Here is a 20,907-nt window from a genome sequence, read left to right as displayed (position 1 = left end):
GTGTGTGTGTGTGTGTGTGTGTGTGTGTGTGTGTGTGTGTGTGTGTTAGGGAAGTTTGAGAGACAGTGAGCGCACTGTTACTTAAAGTCCTCCCTAACTCACGTGGAAGTTTTGCTCCTCCTGGCCCCGGCCTGGCCAGCCCCCGCCGGAGACCGAGCGGCGCAGGGCCGCAGGCAGGGAGGGACTCGGCTCCGCTCCGGGCAGTGAGCTGCACCACCAGTTACCGCCCCGGCTGTGCTGCTCTGGGCTCCCCAGGGCTGGGGCAGAGCCAGAGCCCTCAGCCGGCTGGCTGAGGCACGAGTGAGGGAGGGGCCAGGGGAGCGGGGTCAGGGAGAAGCCCGCCAGCCCAGAGTGGGGGAGGGGCTGGAGAAGAGAGGAGTCCGGCCACAGCCAGCCAGGGGAAGCCCGAGTCCCTTGTGGCTCCCCCTGGCTACAGCGCCCTGGCCCTGGGTCCTGTTTGCCTGGCCCTAAGGCTGGCCCTGCAGTGAACATTCAAGGCAAATTGTAAGCTTCCCCACATGACAATAAAAGCAGGTCTTTGACAAATCACCCTTTCAGTACACATGAAAAGGCTTGTGTATACAGTGGCATGGTGACAGACCTTAGCACTGAATAAAACCAATGCAGATCAGCATCTGCCCACCTTAAACTATTGTTCCCGGGCCAGCAGAAAGTGTAAGCACTAACTGAGCTCTAGCATATTATTTGTCCAATGAAAAGATGAAAACATCAAACAGGGAAAAATGCTAAAAGTTATTTAAGCTACAGTGGGGCAAATTCTTCCCTGATTTACAACCCTGCAACTCCAGTTACTTTAATGGGGGTGGTAAGACAGTGCAGAATTTGACACAAGAAGAGTAACTGTTCCAGCTCATCACATATACTTTTGAAGATGGCTAGTATAGGGTGTGATACCCTGTCACCCCTTTATTCACCATTGACATATAATTAAGATAGGTTTTGCAGAAAGTATGCCTTGTGAAGTATCATTCTAAAAGTCTTGATCTGAAAGACATTAATATCTCATTGGATTGTATGTGCTATTAGGTATGTGAAGTTATGAAGTTTGGCTATGTATGTGTTACTGAAACATTTTGTGAGGTTGAAAACACCCACAAGCAACCTTTCAGGTACAATAGTAAAAAGGCCAAACAATGTTAATGGCTTCTTGTGGAAATGCACACAAACATAAGGATTACCCCAGGAACTGCATACAATAGAAATCTCTCAGAGTTAGCACTAGACAACGGGAACTGTTTGACCTAGGTCACAGCAAAAGAGCTTTCCAGCAAGTGGGAAGATGATTTAAAAGGGGGAAATGACATCATGATGGTACCTCCCTACAACAACAAACCTGGAAACACCTGAGGAACAAAGACTGAACTGGGGGAAATGATGGTCCCAGGCTAAAGAGATTTCTAGCCTGTGTATAAAAAACTGGGAAACCCAAGCTGCAAAGCAAAGGCAAAGGCAGCCTGTTTATCACTCAGGGTGAGAATTTGCTAATTCATCAAGTATGTTAAGCCCAGTTCGTGTTTTTGTTTATTTACTAGGTAATCTGCTTTGATCTGTTTTCTATCACTTATAATCACTTAAAATTAGGGCTGTCAATTAATCACAGTTAACTCACGCAATTAACTCAAAAAAATTAATCGCGATTAATCGCATTTATAACAATAGAATACCAATTGAAATGTATTAAATATTTTTTGATGTTTTTCTACATTTTCAATATTGATTTCAATTACAACACAGAATACAAAGTGCAGAGTGCTCACTTTATATTATTATTTTTTATTACAAATATAAGCACTGTAAAAATGATAAACAAAAGATAGTATTTTTCAATTCACCTCATACTAGTACTGAAGTGCAATCTCTTTTATCATGAAAGTGTAACTTACAAATGCAGATTTTTTTTGGTTACGTAGCTGCACTCAAAAACAAAACAGTGTAAAACTTTACAGCCTACAAGTCCACTCAGTCCTACTTCTTATTCAGCCAATCAGTAAGACAAATAAGTTTGTTTACATGGACGGGAGATACTGCTGCCTGCTTCTTACTTACAATGTCATCTGAAAGTGAGAACAGGTGTTCGCATGACACTTTTGTAGCTGGCGTTGCAAGGCATTTACATGCCAAATATGCTAAACATTCGTATGCCCCTTCATGCTTTGGCCACCATTCCAGAGGATGTTTCCATGCTGATGATGCTCATTTAAAAAAAATGCGTTAATTAAATTTGTGACTGTACTCCTTGTGGGGGAAATTGTATGTCCCCTGCTCTGCTTTACCCACATTCTGCATATATTGCATGTTATAGCAGTCTCAGATGATGACCCAGCACATGTTGTTCGTTTTAAGAACACTTCCACTGCAGATTTGACAAAATGCAAAGAAGGCACCAATGTGAGATTTCTAAAAGACAGCTATAGCACTTGACCCAAGTTTTAAATATCTGAAGTGCCTTCCAAAATCTGAAAGGGACGAGGTGTGGAGTATGCTTTTAGAAGTCTGAAAAGAGCAACACTGATGCGGAAACTACAGAACCCAAACCACCAAAAAAGAAAATTAACCTTGTGCTGGTGGCATCTGACTCAGATGATGAAAATGAACATGCGTCAGTCCGCACTGCTTTGGTTCATTATCAAGCAGAACCCATCATCAGCATGGACGCATGTCCTCTGGAATGGTGGTTGAAGCATGAAGGGACATATGAATCTTTAGCACATCTGGCACGTAAATATCTTGCAATGCCAGCTACAACAGTGCCATGCGAATGCCTGTTCTCACTTTCAGGTGACATTGTAAACAAGAAGCAGGCAGCATTATCTTCTGCAAATTGTAACCAACCTTGTTTGTCTGAGTGATTGGCTGACCAAGAAGTAGAATTGAGTGGACTTGTAGGCTCTAAAGTTTTACATTGTTTTATTATTGAATGCAGGTTTTTTTGTACATAATTCTACATTTGTAAGTTCAACTTTCACGATAAAGAGATTGGATACACTATAGTACTTGTATGAGATGAATTTAAAAATATTTTTTTATTTTTTACAGTGCAAATATTTGTAATAAAAAATAAATATAAAGTGAGCACTGTACACTTTACATTCTGTGTTGTAAGTGAAATTAATATATTTGAAAATGTAGTAAACATCCAAAATATTTAAAATAAATGGTATTCTATTTTTTTAATCACATGATTAATCGCGATTAATTTTTTTAATCGCTTGACAGCCCTACTTAAAATTTATCTTTTGTAGTTAATAAAAACTTATTTAATGTTTTAATCCAAACCAGTGAGCGTTTGACTATGGTGTCTGGGGATAATCTCAGCTTGGTTACCACAAGTGTGCATGGTCCTCTTCACATTGAGGGAGAGGCTGACCGGGTTAAACCCATATACTGGCCAGATTTGACCAGGTAAGATGATACTGCTCTGAGCTCCTAGGCTGGTGGTTAGTGAGCCTGCATGTAACTGCAGCTGGGTGTGTCCCTACTGGTGTGAATGCTGGTGAAAGTGAAAGCTTGGAGGGCTTTGCACCTTGTCACAGCAGCACAGTGTGAGAGGGAGCCCAGGCTCGTGGGTCAGAGGGCTCAGTGGTACCCCAGATCCAGGTGGCACGCTGGGGGGAACCCGTCACATAGGGATTTCAAGTTTATTTATTTTCATCTATGACACTAGATATACCAATATGTCTCTGATTGCAGCCAGAACCCTGGTGTGATGGTGTGGTCTGTAAATGCATTTGAAGATACTAAGGTATCTAGAGTTCACTGGTGAGCTGCAGGGATACACTTACCTCTCTCTCCTGGTCTTTTCTAACTTGTCTTTCAAGATCATGATCTCTTTCTTGAGGGCAAGCTGTTGGCTCTCTGCATCCCGCAGTTCTTTCTTCAGGGATTTGATTTCATTAGCATGTATTATTTCTCGTTTGGATAGTTCCTCTTCATAGAAAACACTCTTCTTTTCCAACTCAGCCTTTAATTTGGTGATCTCTTGCTGATGTTCTGTGCTGCTCACCCCTGGTGAGCGACCAACTTGCTTTTGCTATAAAAGGGACATCTCAAAATTAGTTTTCTTGCACTGCAGATCACCGCAAACATATGCTTAATAATAATTTAATCTTGATATACACAAGCTGATGTTTATAGAAGGCACGCTGTGAGGGTATAATTTGACATTATGGAGTAGGAGGGTTAGGGTCCTGGGTCCAAAGTCCACATATTTTAGTATGTCCTCCTCTGAATCCCTACACACACGCCCCCTTGCTTGAATTCCTAGAACGAGCAATTTGTGGAGGCAGTGCAGAAACTCCAAAGCTGGTCAGAGTGCCGGTGCCAAGTACCATTTTGATTGCATCATTTTGTACCCTTGAGTCAGGAATAGCAAAAAGCATCAGAACATGGCCCATCATATTTAATTTATCATTTCTATCACAGCATAAAAGCTAAACAGTTAGTACTACTTCATTCTATGTCAGTTAGGGTGCTGGAAAGCTGTTTGGCAAGATACTCTGCTACTTGAATGCTCCTTACACATTGCTTAACTTCGTTTCGAATGCAAGAGGTTAGTCCTGCACCCATTGAAGTCAATGGAAGTTTTGCCATTGATTAGTGTGGCAGCAAGATCAGGCTCAAAATCAGGTGTGGCCTATGAGATTGGCACTATTAATAATCTTCTGCTATTTTACATTAAAACCCAATACTCATTTTTAGCACAAGAGTACTTTTTAAAATAAAAACATGTACTAATTCTCTTTTAAAACCCCCTGAAAACTTTTTCTTATTTTTAAATATATAAAAGAAAAAACATTTAATAAAGCAAAACTGGGCTTCAGGAAGTGCAATTATACTGGAGACCTGTTATTTAGGGTGATTGAAACTGGCCTTGTGCCTTTTAATGCACCTGAGGTGTTTGGGTACCTGGTTATAACCACACTTTGTATCATGCACTATTAGAATATTCTCAGTCAGAATCAATCAGCTTGACTTTTGTACCTTTACTTCTGCTGCTGCTTAAACAGAACTTGCTAGCTGCATGCTGTGCAAGAAAGTCCAGATGATTTGAATACAAGGACTGCTGGAGACCTCCTCAAGAAAAAATGAGCTTTGCAACTAGTGTCAGCATGGGAATGCAGAATCCATGAGCTGTGCAGTTCCAGTTTATAGCATCACAAGATTTTATCTAACTCAGCCACAGCAAAACAAAAATGATTTATTTTGATGTTCTAGCTACATGGGGACACTCAGAAGATTTTCTGCTTGGCTTCAGAGAGATTAACCTTTAGTGACACTGCTATAGTTTGCTTGGTTTGTTTCAGGGCATGTATCTCCCTTTGTAGATGAATCATCATCATCAATGGTGAGAAAAAATCAAAGATCTTACCAGACTTAGTTATGTTAAGAATCCAAACTTGTGATACAAAGGGTTTTAAACAAGTGATTTAAAGGTTTTGTGGTTATAAAAGGTTGGCTGATACAACTTGATAGGGAAGATGAAATATATACATTTAAGTTGAATAGGTATACGGTACATATTGGCCATACAATTTTTGTTTATATTATTATTTTTCTTAACTTAATAATTTGTTGCTACTCAGGTAGGCAACAAGAGCAAAAGGGGTGTGGGGCTGGGAATTTCAGTATAAATACAGTCTAAATATTTAACATGCCTAATTTATTTATTTTAAATTTGTTTACAATGTTGGTATCCAAAAGGTCTGGGAATATGCGCAAAATATTAATAAAAAATTCATGTAACACGCAAATGGGACGGATGTTCAAAAACCTCAGTCTCCCAACTCAGACTCTCACACCACACCCTCCTGTTCACTTAACCCTTCCCTTCACAGAAAAATAGCTTGGGATAATAGAGAAAGTTTGAAATTCTGCTGACCTAACTTTAACATTCAAAAACCATGACAATTATTCAGCAATATAATAAATGTGGTTTTTAATTTTTGTTGGAAGAAACAGCACTAGATATTTGCATTTAAGTCTACTGCAATAAACAGGAAGTGGAAGACCCTATAACGTCTATAGCAGGGGTCAGCAACCTTTCAGAAGTAGTGTGCCGAGTCTACATTTATTCACTCTAATTTAAGGTTTCGCTTGCCAGTAATACATTTTAAGGTTTTTAGAAGGTCTCTTTCTAGAAGTCTATAATATATAACTAAACTATTGTTGCATGTAAAGTAAATAAGGGTTTTAAAATGTTTAAGAAGCTTCATTTTAAATTAAATTAAAATGCAGAGCCCCCCGGACCGGTGGCCAGGACCCGGGCAGTGTGAGTGCCACTGAAAATCAGCTCGCGTGCCGCCTTTGGCACTTGTGCCATAGGTTGCCTACCCTGGGTCTATAGAAATACACTGGTAATAATAGTAGCAATACAATTAAATAATTTGGAAATCAAAAAATGCTTCTTGAATATTATTTAAAGAAAGTTACATTTGCCCTTTGATGGGAATACAGTCCTTGTCTTATGTTACTTATATCTCTACTATTTTCAACAACAAATTTTTGTTATGATTACAAAAGCAAATACAAATGGTAACCTATTTCTGCATGTATCTTCTCCCCACGTCATACAAGTCATTATCTGCTCAGTTTACTAACACAAACAAGTTTTCATTACTGTCAGCACTACAGAACCCATAGAGGTGTTAAAGAGTAAACTATGTCTTATACGGCCTCATGCACCATCCACAATTGCCATCTAAATTCTGATGCCAGACTCTTTATTGCTGATGAAGATATATGAAGCAGAAGGAACACAGCTTAATTTCCAGCTGGTAGGCTGGATTTGCAGCACTAGCAGCTTTATGACAGGTTTCAGAGTAGCAGCCGTGTTAGTCTGTATCCGCAAAAAGAACAGGCACCTTAGAGACTAACAAATTTATTAGACCATAAGCTTTCATGGGCTACAACCCACTTCTTCGGATGCATTTTAAGGCCAAAAAGGACCTTTATGATTATCTAATCTGATCTGCCTAACATAGGCCATAGAATTTCACGCAGCAATTCCTGTATCAATCCCATAGCTTCACAGGGAACTACTGCATATGTTTTGGGAAGATGTGCTATCTTGATTTGAAGAGTTAAAGTGATGAAGACTCCACCACATCCTTGATAAAATGTTCCAGTGGTTAATTACCTTACTGACTTAGATAAGAACATGGTTTTTCCCTAAATGCACACTCACCTTCATATGGAAACCAAAAAACCAATATGTTCCTAATCTTCAACTCTGAGGCATATATCTTCAGAAAGTGGAACATCTACAGAGCACACCACACAACACCAAACCACGAGATAACATTTGTGCTTTGAATAAAATCCCTGATCCTGAAAATACTAACACATGTGAATAATCCCATTGAAATCAGTGGGACTATTTAAATGCATAAAGTTACTCTCACTCTTAAGTATTTGCAGAATTGGGACCTATATACCCCAGGGGCGGCGAGTTATATACACTCGTGGTGCTCTGGCTCCAGCAATATTCAGGGCCCGGGGGCCCTGCTCCACCAATGTTTGGGGCCAGGTCTCCCCCCCAGCCCCGTCTGCCACCCCCACGTGCCTCCCCCGAGTGTCCCCCAGCTCACACTTGCTGCCCCCACTCACCTCCCCCGGGGCTCTGGAGCCTGCAGGCTCCCGGCATCAACTGCTGCCGCAGGGTCCTAGTGCCCCCCATCCACTAATGGCAGGGCAGGCTGCCCTTACCCTGCCCTTCCGCCCTAGCCCTGAGCCTCTCCAATGTCCCAAACCCCATAACCCCATCCAGAGCCCTCATCCCCCCGCACCCCATTCCTCTGCCCCAGCACTGAGCCCCCTCCTGCATCATGAACCCCTCATCCTCAGCCCCACAGCCCTCATCCAACCCTCTGCCCTAGCCCTGAGCCCCCTCCCACACCCCAAACCCCTCATCCTCAGCCCCACATCCCTCACCCCTGCACCCCTTCCCAGAGCCTGCACCCCCACCCCTTGCCCCATCCCAGAGCCTACACCCAAACTCCATCCCAGAGCCTGCACCCCCACCCCCTGCCCCAGCCCCGAGCCTGCACCCAGCACCCAAACTCCATCCCAGAGCCTGCACCCCTCCTGCACCCTAATCCCCAGCCCAGGGCCTGCAGCCCAGACCTCCTCCCCCCACCCAAACTCCCTTCCAGAGCCTTAGGCAGGTGGGAGAGAGGAGTTTGGGGGGGACGGGTTCTGGGCACCACCAAAATTTCTACAAACCTGCCACCCATGTACACCCCATGCTTGGCTGAGCTATGTAACGATACATTCGGAAATTTTCCTTTACAGGGACATCAGTTAGCATCAGTTATTAGATCTTTGGTTCTATTTAGACTTAAATAGAATTGAAATATGCAATTATAAAGTAATGTTTAATACATCTCCATAGAGATCTGAATGTGCTGATTAAGTTTATATGCAACTATTCACTCATGCTGAAAAATCAAACATTACAAAACACTTCTTTTGACTTGTAAAGTGATCAAATAGTTATGAAAGTCATTGACCAGGAATAAACACAGAAAACCCAGGTGTCACTATGATAGAGATGCTCCTCTAAACATAGTTAACATTTAGCATGAAAAGAACGAACTGGTTAATAGTTTGCGATTGTGGGAAGTTTTCGTTTTTCACATAGCCTTTCGTAAAGACAATTTCATACAAATTTGCCTTTAAGTTCAATACAGAGTGAGGTCACAAATTCACAATACCCTCTTGGTACTGAAAGCAATTTTACAGCTCAACTCCAAGCTGGCTATTAACTTTAAAGGCGTTGAACCAAAAAAGACTAACCTTTAGTCCTTCCAGTTCACTCTCCAGCTGTTTAGAGTACTGCTCACTTCGCTCACGCAATTTCCTGTCCTTGGATGCCTCAGCAGCTGCAGCTTCAGCATGGACTTCCAGCTACAAAAAAGGGTAACAAATTCTTATTTTTCAAAACAAAGTTATATTTTCTGGTGTAAGAGTTGAATTTTAAAGACTAGAGTGAAAAATTCAAATCCCTAAAGAGAAATTGGATTTTGTATATGAAGTAACAATCAAATGAATAAAGAGTTAAAGATGTACAGACTACGACTTGAATATATTTTTAAAAGGCAGTGAAGTAAGCATGAATTTGTACGAAAATCCTCCACATATAATTACCACCTTAAAGACTCTACAAACTCCTTTTCACTACTTACTTCTTTTTTGAGTCTTTCTGTTCTCCGTAACTCTTGCCTTAAGATTTCCACCTTTTGCATCACCACGTCCATCTCTTCCTCTTTATCTCGGACCTGGCGGGTAAGTTTCTGTTTTTGAGAGTGCAAGTCTGTCAGCCGCTCATTCATCTCTGAGAACTCCTGCATGGCCAGTTTCCGCTGGCTGTGTGCATCTTTTAACTCTTTGGTTTGGGATTTTAATCTCTCACTAGACTCCATCAGTTCCTACAGTTTAAAAAAAAAGTTATAAACCTATAAACCTATAAAGCATTAGGGCCAAATTCTGCCTTTAGATGTGTGCATGAGGGTTTCACTGAAGTGAATGGGAGCCACATATATGCATCCAAAGATAAAAAACTGGTAACAATATATGACACAGACCAGGTGCTTGCAGTGAGAATTCTTTGTAAAGGTAGTGGGACAGATTATGATCAGCTGAAGTCAGTGGAATTGCTTCAATCTATATCAACTCTAAATTTGGCCATTATGTAGATCTAAAGCAAAGGCTTTCAATACTTTTAAGCTCTAATCAAATATATGATCTTTGCCTTATGTTTCCAGTACCACTTAACCGAAATAGAAAAAAGTTGCATCATTAATTTATTTTAGCTGTCAAATAAAAAATGCAGTGTTAAGTGAATGAAAACAAACCCTTTGGAAGTCAACCACCTCCACACAGCCATTATAACTCCCATAAACTTAGGGTTGGAAGGATTCAATTATTATCACTACACATCAATAAATGATTATTTCGCTGTATACACACAAACCTACAAAAATATTTCCATTTATAATAATCAAAATTTACAGATAGGCCAAGTAAGAAAAATGCTGCTTGAGAACTTATTAGAGTTTGATTTAAGAATATTTACTTTGTATAGTTTGACATGTGATGTTGCAAGTTATGTTTTAATGGTTACAAAGCTTTAACTTTTTTGAATCTCACCATCTACTGTTGTTAAATAATTATTGCGTGACTGCCCTCCTCGCATATATGTGAAAATTTAAATCTATAAAAATCTAAAAAATATGCTCAAAATAAACATTGATATTATTGGTTGAAATTATAAAATAATAAAAATCAAATGCTGCCAAGTCTACATATACTACACCACAGTATTGAATGCTGCAGCAAGTAGCACCAACACAAGAGAATTATCCCTTTAAAGGAACATGGGCATATAGGGAAGTCTATCTTCCGTAGATAACTCTCCAGGATAACAACTCAGCTTGACAGAGTTCAGAGTAAACTCTAAGGATAATATACCTCAGCTACTGTGGTAAGATTGAGTCTCCACAACGTAGAGATCACTTCATGGATCTGTTTAAGGTCTGGAATCAATCTGCTAGGGACCACCCATATGACAGTATACATAATGCTTTAAGAAATCTCTTTGTGTCAAAAAAAGAAGTCAGAATGCAGAAGATGAGTGATACCACCTTCTAATTAATTTTACTCTGCAAATGAGATGTTAAGACAACTCTCATTTTAAGAGAAATATAATAAAAGTAAAATTGGCTTTATTGTCTAGAAAGGTATCTGACAAAGCACCTGTACCTTATTAAGATCCTCTCTCTCTTGCTTCAGTGCTCTAATTTGTTTCTCAAAAGCCTTGATTTGTCTAGAAGCATCATCTAATTCTCGTCGTGCAGAACTGGCCTCCTCCAGTTGCTGTTCCAGCTGACCGGAATCTAAAAAGAAAAGGTAATGCTAAATATGTTAAGAGGAAATCATGCTTACTATCTATTAGCATAGAGTTTGGATGATCTAAACTGTTTTCATTTGCCTTCCCTTATGCAGGTAGTATGACAAATATAATCTCAAACTAGGGTTGGTGTTTCGGGGTCTTTTTAAAAATCTATGGTTTTTGATTGCCATGTTTGTTTTTAATGTGATGGAACAGACGCAGTTACAACATGTTATAGTGTGACATGCCAAATGACATACATTGTCATTTTATTATGTGATATAATATGGCAAATAATACCTCATTTCATAATTTAATACAGTATGACATGTGTCTTTAGCTATTGTACACGGGGATGCAGCATATTACCTGACACATTTCAAATGACACTGTATCCTAATATGTTTTTTTCTTCCCCCCCTCAAGCAAAAAGCAGCAGCAAAAAAATGCTGGGTTACTCAAGAGCTGGCAAGCCTTCTTCTGTTGATGATATTCAAATTATTTTCAGATGGTTTTATTTCTAGAGTTAACAGCATTTGTGTTTATGTGACCTGCTTTGTTTATTATTACTGTAACTACAGGAAGGCACATATTTCTGAGGATGGTTTATTATAAACTGTTACTCACTTAGAAAACAAAAAGTAATTTTCAAAGCATATCCAAATTATGTCAAATATAAATATACCCAAAAGATACAACTTCAAAAGCAGAATTGCAGAAAGTATAGTAGACCACTGAGAAGTTTGTGAGGGAAAGGAAAATGCATCATAAATTAATTCCTGTTCTTTGCTACCTCTTTTCTTAAAAGTGTGTATTTGGATATATATCACACAACTGTGGGTTAAATCCTGGCCCTATGAAATCAATGTGAGTTTTGCCATTGACATCAATGGGGCCAGGATATCACCCCATATGCTTGTATCTACATAGTACAAACAGAAACACATACACACTTTTAATAAAAACCTGAAGACCTTACTTTTACTACATTTTCAGAAATGCGACCATAACAGCCTGGCTCTTAGAGCAACCAAATACAAATACACATACATACACACAATTTTTAAGAGCTGCAAGTTTTGAAGCACAAGGATTTTATAGGCAGATGAATAACTATTAACTTTTATCCCTATAAACACTGTATACTGTTTTAATTTGTTGACTCTTATTTTAAAACTTTAAAAGAATGTGCTTAAACTACAGACAGAGCTCAATGCCAGAAATTATTAACTGCCTGTCTCATGTATTCTACTCTGAAGTCACCAGCAGAAGAAAGTTTATCTGCAGCTATACTGAGCCAAGATAAATTTCTCTTCTATGCGTGAACTACTTTGTTCCATAGCTCTACTTTCTTTCTTCTTTGGCAATATGAAGGATTCCTCAAAGTTTTCTTCTATGTGACTTAGAGAACAAAAAAAAAAAAAAAACCAAAACCAAACAACTTTAACCTCAAAAACTGAAAGCATATGTTTGGTTGTCATTTCCTGGAAGACTGAATAGACAAAAATGACATGATTTACGAAGGTCTCATTGGGGACAGCCCTGAATCTGACAAATTTCTAAATTAATTTTCACTATCTTCAACAGGTACTCACTATTAGACTAGTCAAGAAAGCAGGTATAAGACCAAAAACTGGTAGCTACATTTTAATGATAAACAAGAACTCTTCATCCAGATGCAGATATCTATGGATATAAAGCAGCTATTCACAGATATGCAGGGCTCTAATTATAGGCTTAATTCATTAGTCATAGGGATGGGCCGAAACCGCAAAGCGTGAATCTGAACTTTCTTAAAATTCAAAGGACCTAGAGTTTGTGTTTAGAGATAAGGGCCAACCAGAATGTTGGCTCTAGCTTCTGGTCTGAACTCCCCCAAAGTTTGGAAGTGTTCAGATACAAGTATTTAGTTTGGGCCCATCTCTTCTCAATAGCCAAGTTTTATAATCTATGCCGTAAAAAGCATATGAAAACACCTACAGTGCAACATTCCTGTCCCATCACAAACTTTTATTGGAAGGGATCAGATTAGTCAGAACATAAGGAGCAGCCCAGATCGTCCTATACTTCAACAGTTGGACCAGACAAGGCATTCAAGTATACATTGTGGGAAAAAACCATGTCTTGGCGGGGAACAGATTAGGTAACCGTATAGCTCTTTTTTCTCTCTTATTTCTGTAATCATACTCTACTCACAATAAGTTAGACGCGCAGTTCTTAACCAGGGACTGGGACACCCTGGGGGGCTGTAAACAGGTTTCAGGGGTCCACCAAAATAAACCAGAAACCAGGGCCGGTGTTAGACTCGCTGGGGCCCAGAGCAGAAAGCTGAAGCCCAAGCCCCGCCACCAAGTGCTGAAGTTGAAGCCCAAGCAACTTAGCTTTGCAACTGCCCTGCTTGCTACCCCCTAACGCCAGCCCTGGCTTTTAATCTACTGGATATGCAGAAAAACAGTTGTTGTGGCACAGGTGGGTCGTGGAATTTTTATAGCATGGATTGGGGGGAAGGGGGAAGGCTCAGAAAGAAAAAGATTGAGAATCCCCTAAATTAGACAGCTATTTTGCCTTTTTGTTAATACCTTTAAGTTTTTGCGTGAGCAGTTTAAAAATGATCATTTCCAACCAGAGAGAGGAGCACATAATGTATGTACAAGTAAATACACACATGGTTACTTAAGTGATGTGCATAATGAAACTGAAAACTATTAATGGATAAGTAGAGTACTGAAAGAAAAATCTCCACATGGTTAACTGCCAATTCCCTTCGTTTAAACCTGCCCAGTGAGATTAACCGTGCTGATTGAATGACAGTGGAGGATCACCTTTACACTGGTGTGAGCCTCCCTGGGCCAGTTAAGCCACCTTCAGGTACAAATAATGCCCATGGTGTAGGGCATCACACCTGAAAATCTGCCCAAATGCTAGACAACTGTATGTCTAAAGCACTGGCTTATTTGAATTTATAAGATATTCATACTATAGCAGACTGTGGGCAGGGCCGGCTTTAGGAAGTGCGGGGCCCAATTCTAACATTTTCGATGAGGCCCTGGCAGGGATGACTAACAAGAAAAAAAACATGTAAAAAAAAAGCCTTTCATTTCTTCCATGTATTATTTACTTTCCATAACTATATAAATAACAAAATTATATATTATGTACATTGCGTCATATAAGCTGTTGATCGGTTATTAATGAGCTCCGTTTCACATGTGTGGGTCCCCGCCACTCCCTGGGGGTGTGCTAGGGTGACCAGATGTCCCGATTTTATAGCGACAGTCCTGATTTTTGGGTCTTTTTCTTATATAGGATCCTATTACCCCCCACCCCCTGTCCCGATTTTTCACACTTGCTGTCTGGTCGCCCTAGTGGTGTGCACATGTGTGGGTCCCAGCTGCTCCCTGCCCCCCTCATTGAAGCAGGTGTGCAGGGTTACTGCCCTGGGAACTGCAGGGTGCGGGCAGGGGGTGCAGCAGAGGCAGCTGGAGCCCCAGCCCTTTAAATAGCCCGCAGAGCCCTGGGTAGCGGGGGGCTCCGGGGGCTATTTAAAGGGCTGGGGCTTCCCTGCTTCTACTGCCCCGGCCCTTTAAATAGCTGAGGGAGCCCTGGGGAAGCGGTGGGGCTCCAGCGGCTATTTAAAGGGCCAGGGCGGTAGAGGCAGCGGGAGCCCCGGACTTTTTAAATAGCTCCCAGAGCCCCGCAGCCCTACCCCAAGGCTCCAACAGTGGGGCTCTGGTGGCAATTTAAAGGGCCTGGGGCTCCAGCCCCTGCTGGGAGCGCCAGGCCCTTTAAATTGCCCCCTGGGGAAGCCGGGCCACGCCGGTACGCCATACCGGGACTTGGGCGCGGGGCCCTCTTAGGCGCAGGGCCCGATTCAGGGGAATTGGTTGAATTGGCCTAAAACTGGCCCTGACTGTGGGTTATAGATAAGGCTGCGAGTCTTTCACAGAGGTCATGGAAGTCATAGATGCCGTGACTTTCCAGGGCCTCCATGATTTCTGCAACAGCCAGTGTGGCTGACCCCAGTGACTTTTTGTTTATTGCCTGTGACCTGTCCATGACTTTTACTAAAAATGCCCATGACTAAATCGTAGCCTTAGTTATAGAGAACATGGCCCCTTCCCAGGGTCTGGTGGCAAAGTTCAAACAAGCAAACCGACACACATACACACAGACAGATAGACAGGAAATAGGGTGACCAGATAGCAAATGTGAAAAATCGGGACGGGGGCGGGGGGTAATAGAAGCCTATATAAGAAAAAGACCCAAAAATCGGGACTGTCCCTATAAAATCGGGACATCTGGTCACCCTAACAGGAAATAAAGCTCAACCAACATGTCTCCTCCAGGCATCCCTACTGGGGTTTCAGATTTTTCCAGGAGAACTGACAGTTTCAGTCAAACTAATGAAGTCCAGTGCAGTGTTCAAATGAAAAGAAAAACAGCTTCTCCCCAGAGTTTTTTCCTCTGAGACACCATGGGCTTCTGACTCTCCTCAGAGAAGTATGTGTGCTAAAGTCAAACAGTCTCCTTTTCCTAGGATACATTCTGGTAGGTTGAGAGAAAGAGGAGCCTTGCCCCACACACTTTCTATGGCTAAAGTCTCCAGCCTGAAACAGAGTTAGCACTGAGTGCAGAAATTCCCCCCAACTTAATTCAAAGCATTGATTACCTAAATACTAGCAAGTGGATTCATGTAACAAAAATCCATGTCTCACTAATTTTGGGAATTTCAATCTTGAGTTGAAAAAGTTTCCAATAATGTCTTTGCAATTTAAAATACAGAGATACTTGGTATTTTCGTATTTTATTACGTGTTCACAAATCTTCGAGAACTCACAGGTCCAAGATTCTGTTTATTAGCTCTAAAAATTTAGATTGATGAATAAGGGAAATGTTGCAATTAGGGCTGTCAAGGGATTAAAAAAATTAATCGTGATTAATCACGCTGTTAAACAAAAATAAAATACCATTTATTTAAACAGTTTTGGATGTTTTCTACATTTTCAAATATATTGATTTCAATTACAACACAGAATATAAAGTGTATACTGCTCACTTCATATTTATTTTTATTACAAATATTTGCACTGTAAAAAATAATAGTAGTATTTTTCAATTCACCTTATATAAAAGTACTGTAGTGCAATCTCTTTATCATGAGAGTTGAACTTACAAATGTAGAATTATGTACAAAAAATAACTGCATTCAAAAATAAAACAATGTAAAACTTTAGAGCCTACAAGTCCACTCAGTTCTACTTCTTGTTCAGCCAAACAAGTTTGTTTACATTTGCAGGAGATAATGCTGCCCATTTCTTGTTTGCAATGTCACCTAAAAGTGAGAACAGGCACTATTATAACTGGGGTAACAAGATATTTACATGCCTGATGTGCTAAAGATTCATATGTCCCTTCATGCTTCAACCATCATTCCATGCTGATGATGGATTCTACTCAATAACAATCCAAAGTAGTGTGGACCGATGCATGTTCATTTTTATTATCTGAGTCAGATGCCATCAACAGAAGATTTATTTTCTTTTTTGGTGGTTCGGGTTCCATAGTTTCCAAACAGAAGCATAGCTCTTTTAAGACTTGTGAAAGCATGCTCCACACCTTGTCTCTTTCAGATTTTGGAAAGCACTTCAGATATTTAAAACTTGGGTCAAGTGCTGTAACTATCTTTAGAAATCTCACATTGGTGCCTTCTTTGTGTTTTGTCAAATCTGCAGTGAAAGTGTTCTTAAAACGAACAACATGTGCTGGGTCATCATCCGAGACTGCTACAACATGAAATATATGGCAGAATGCGGGTAAAACAGAGAGACATACAATTTCCCCGCAAGTAGTTCAGTCACAAATTTAATTAACACATTACTTTTTTAACGAGCGACATCAGCATGGAAGTATGTCCTCTGGAATGGCAGAATTATCTCCCATAAATGTAAACAAACCTGTTTATCTGAGTGATTCACTGAACAAGAAGTAGGACTGAGTGGACTTGTAGGCTCTACGGTTTTACCTTGTTTTGTTTTTGAGTGCAGTTATGTAACAATAAAAATCTACATTTGTAAGTTGCATTTTCATGATAAAGAGGTACTTGGTACTTGTATGAGGTGTATTGAAAAATACTATTTCTTTTATCACTTTTACAGTGCAGATATTTGTAATAATAAATAATAATATAAAGTGAGCAGTGTACACTTTGTGTTATGTTATAATTGAAATCAATATATTTGAAAATGTAGAAAAACATCCAAAAATATTTAATATATTTAAATTGGTATTCTATCTTTTAACAGTGTGATTTAAAACTGCGATTAATTGTGATTTTTTTTTAATCATGATTAATTTTTTTGCGTTAATTGCGTGAGTTAACTACAATAAATCGACAGCTCTAGTTGCAATTCTGCTGTTTACCAGCCAGCAGAAAAACTGACAATATTAAAATTCCAGCAGCTGCTTTGCTGCTACCACTCTGCAGCTGCAACTAATGCACCCACCCAATACTTGTATGCAGTGTAGTTGTAGCCATGTCAGTCCCAGGATATTAGAGAGACAAGGTGGGTAAGGTAGTATCTTTTATTGGAGCTCTGTGTAGCTCGAATGCTTATTTCTCTCAGTCTCAGAAGTCGGTACAATAAAAGACAGTATGTGCCCACCTTGCCACCCACTGCTTCATGTATAACTTTATGATAGGTTTTAGCTTTGTTAGATAGGAAGTATTGTGAGGCGATGGTAGCTAAGTAACTTAATTTCACAGACCATCAGAGGACTGGATTTCACATTTAAATCTATTAAATCAATGATTCAATTTATGCTACAGATCTGGTAAATTGAAAGGATGCCGTCATCTACTTTTTATACTAACTGTGTTGCCAATGAATTATTTATATCCTTGACTAAGAAGCATGCCAAAGAAATATATTACCCTACTGATTTAGAGCCATAACATTCCCTCTTGTGGAAAAACCCATAGACAAGCTAGTTACTTGAAAAATTCAGCAATAATGTGAGGGTTTAGTGTCATAAAGGTTATGGAGAACCAGGGGCTGTCCTCTGCAGGCTACTAAAGGAGCACAGAGTTCTGCCAGGAACCCTGCAGAGGCCTAAAAACTCTCACATCTGAGGAGGGGAGTGATGGTAAGGGGACAACAGAACGAATGCCAGTGGACCACCTCAGACTAGTCAACAGCTCTCAGTCTCTCCTGTCCTTTATATAAATATTCACTGGAGTAGGGAAGGGTCTCTCCCCTCACAGGTAAATGCCCTCAGCACCAGGTTAATCCCAGAATAGCCTAGAGCTTCTCTCAATCTCTCCTGTTGAAGTTGTTCTATGTTGTATAACTATATAAATATTCACTGGGTCAATGGGCGAGAGAATAAGAATGACTCTATAGCTTGGTGATTAGGACACTCGCCTGGGAGGTAGAAGATGTGGAATCAAATCTCTCCTCTTAATCTGGCAGCCACATCTCCTGCCTTCCAAGTGAGTGCCTTAAGGTATGTCTACATTGCAAAAAATCCCCACAGCACAGAGTTTCAGAGCTTGGGTCACCTGATTTAGGCTCATAATACAGGGCTAAAATGGTGGTGTAGACATTCCTGCTCAGGCTGGAGCTGGGCTTTAAAACCTAGTGAGGGTGGTGGGTTTCAGCACCCAGCCTTCAGCCTGAGCAGGAATGCCTACACCACCATTTTTAGCCCTGTGGCACAAACCCCGTGAGCCTGAGTCAATTGACCTGGACTCTGAGACTCGCTGCCATGGTTTCCCTCCCCCCACCAGTTTACACGTATCCTTGATCACCAGGCTAAAGCGTCGTTCTTACTCCCTTTGGCCCAATGAATATTTAAGTACTGTATTTATATAAAGTGGAACAGCTTCAACAGGAGAGATTGAGAGAGGCTAATCCTAGAACATCTTATATTCTGGTGGTTAGGATACACATTGGGGATGGGAGGGTGGAGTGGGGGGAGATGGAGAACTGAATTTAAGTTCCTTCTCCTATGGGGGTTCAAAACTGAGGCCTGGTCTACACTAGGCTTTTATGTCGAATTTAGCGCCGTTATATCGAATTAACCCTGCACCCGTCCACACCAGGAAGCCATTTAGTTCGACATAAAGCTCTCTTTAAATCGATTTCTGTAATCCTCCCCAACGAGAGGATTAGCGCTAAATTCGACATGGCCATATCGAATTAGGCTAGGTGTGGATGGAAATCGACGCTAATAGCTCCGGGAGCTATCCCACAGTGCACCACTCTGTTGACGCTCTGGACAGCAGTCCGAGCTCGGATGCTCTGACCAGCCACACCCCCGGGAAAATTTGAATTCATTTTCATTTTCCTGTCTGGGCAGTTTGAATCTCAGTTCCTCTTTGGACATCGAGGGGAGCTCAGCAGCAGTGGCAACTATGCAGAGCTCTCCAGCAGAGATGGCCGTGCAATCTAATAGAAAGAGGGCCCCAGCATGGACTGATCGGGAAGTCTTGGATCTCATCGCAGTGTGGGGCGATGAGTCCGTGCTTTCAGAGCTGCGCTCCAAAAGAAGGAATGCTAAGATCTATGAGAAGATCTCCAAAGCCATGGCAGAGAGAGGCTACAGCCGGGATGCAACGCAGTGCCGCGTGAAAATCAAGGAGCTGAGACAAGGCTACCAAAAAACCAAAGAGGCTAACGGACGCTCCGGATCCCAGCCCCACACATCCCGTTTCTACGAGGCACTGCATTCCATCCTGGGAGCGGCCGCCACCACTACCCCACCCCTGACCGTGGACTCCAAGGATGGGATCATGTCCGCGGCCGGTTCCTCGTCGGATATGTTAGCGGACGGGGAAGATGAAGAAGGAGATGAGGAGGACGAGGCAGTCGACAGCGCTGGCACCGCTGATTTCCCCGACAGCCAGGAGCTCTTCATCACCCTTACCGAGATCCCGTACCAACCGTCCCCATCCCTTACCCCGGACACAGAATCAGGGGAAGGATCAAGCAGTAAGTGCTGTAAACATGTAAACATTTATTTAAAACAGAACGGGAATATTTATAATATTAACAATGTGTTTTTACCAAAGTGCTTTAAACATGTAAAAAATTATCTGCTACAAAACTGGAATATTTACAATGGTAACAAAGGGTTTCTCATGATTTGTCTGCCTTAGGCTCTTCACAATTTAGTCCCAAGTATTTAAAATTTTTTTTACAATGTCCGGTACTTCATGATTCTGCGGCCCAAGACACTCCACTCTATAGTCCCAGTGCACCTAGGCGAAAATCCGGTCAATATGGCCGGGGATTGAGGCGAAATCCTCATAGGAGAACTCCTCGTAGGTCTCATGGAGGTAGATTTCAAGCCTGTTCATCAGGTTCCTGGGTAGGGCGATCTTATTTGGCCCTCCGTGGTAGGAGACGTTTCCCCGCCACGACACAATCAAGTACTCCGGGATCATCGCACGACATAGCATGGCGGCATACGGCCCTGGTTTCTGCATGCTTTCCCTAAGCATGCGTTCCTTCTGGGTGTCCGAGATCCTCAGGAGGGTGATGTCGCTCATGACGCCCTGCTTTGAATTAGGGAGGGGAATGTTAGTATTGGGACTGCTTTACAGCCACGCGGTGGAGGGAGAGGGGCAGCATACAGGGATCTTTCCCTGGGACAGCCGCGAGGGGGTGGGACAGGGGCAGAGTTGATGCTGTCCTGATTGCTGGCAGCAGAGACTGGCATTGCTTTCAATGTGAAAGGAGGCCAGTGCTACTATTACAGTTTTAAGCAGCCACAAGTCTACGGCTTACCATGATTGCCCGCTACAGAAGTTCAGGTGTCCAGCCACGCTTCTCAGATCACTCCAAGACCACCGCAAGTCCACAGGCACTGAAGGCGAGGGCCGAAAATTCGACCTTGTCCTGAGTGCGCATGTGAGAGGTGGAGTGCATGGTTTTGTTCACAGAGAAAGACTAGGTTCTTTGTACACAACATCATTTATCTGTCTCAGGAATTCACTC

At 41.5% G+C, this 20,907-nt stretch overlaps 1 protein-coding gene across 5 annotated transcripts in view; it reads right to left on the bottom strand.

Annotated features, from left to right (window-relative positions):
• The window catches only part of CDC42BPA (CDC42 binding protein kinase alpha), a 329,580-nt gene that overhangs the window by 97,292 nt on the left and 211,381 nt on the right, over positions 1–20,907 (bottom strand). For all 5 annotated transcript variants that reach the window (XM_026658201.1, XM_026658197.1, XM_029912986.1 and 2 more), the window contains 4 exons: positions 10,780–10,913; positions 9,204–9,446; positions 8,815–8,925; positions 3,804–4,051 (listed from right to left, as the gene is read on the bottom strand). In XM_026658201.1, the coding sequence (XP_026513986.1) occupies positions 3,804–4,051; positions 8,815–8,925; positions 9,204–9,446; positions 10,780–10,913 (736 nt within the window). The remainder of the gene's footprint in view (positions 1–3,803; positions 4,052–8,814; positions 8,926–9,203; positions 9,447–10,779; positions 10,914–20,907) is intronic.

Source organism: Terrapene carolina, unplaced genomic scaffold (assembly GCF_002925995.2).
Source record: "Terrapene carolina triunguis isolate 2854851 unplaced genomic scaffold, T_m_triunguis-2.0 Scaffold406, whole genome shotgun sequence".
In the NCBI taxonomy this organism is placed as follows: Eukaryota; Metazoa; Chordata; order Testudines; family Emydidae; genus Terrapene; species Terrapene triunguis.
The sequence above is the reverse complement of the archived record's forward strand: the minus strand, read 5'-3'. Positions and strand labels throughout refer to the sequence as shown.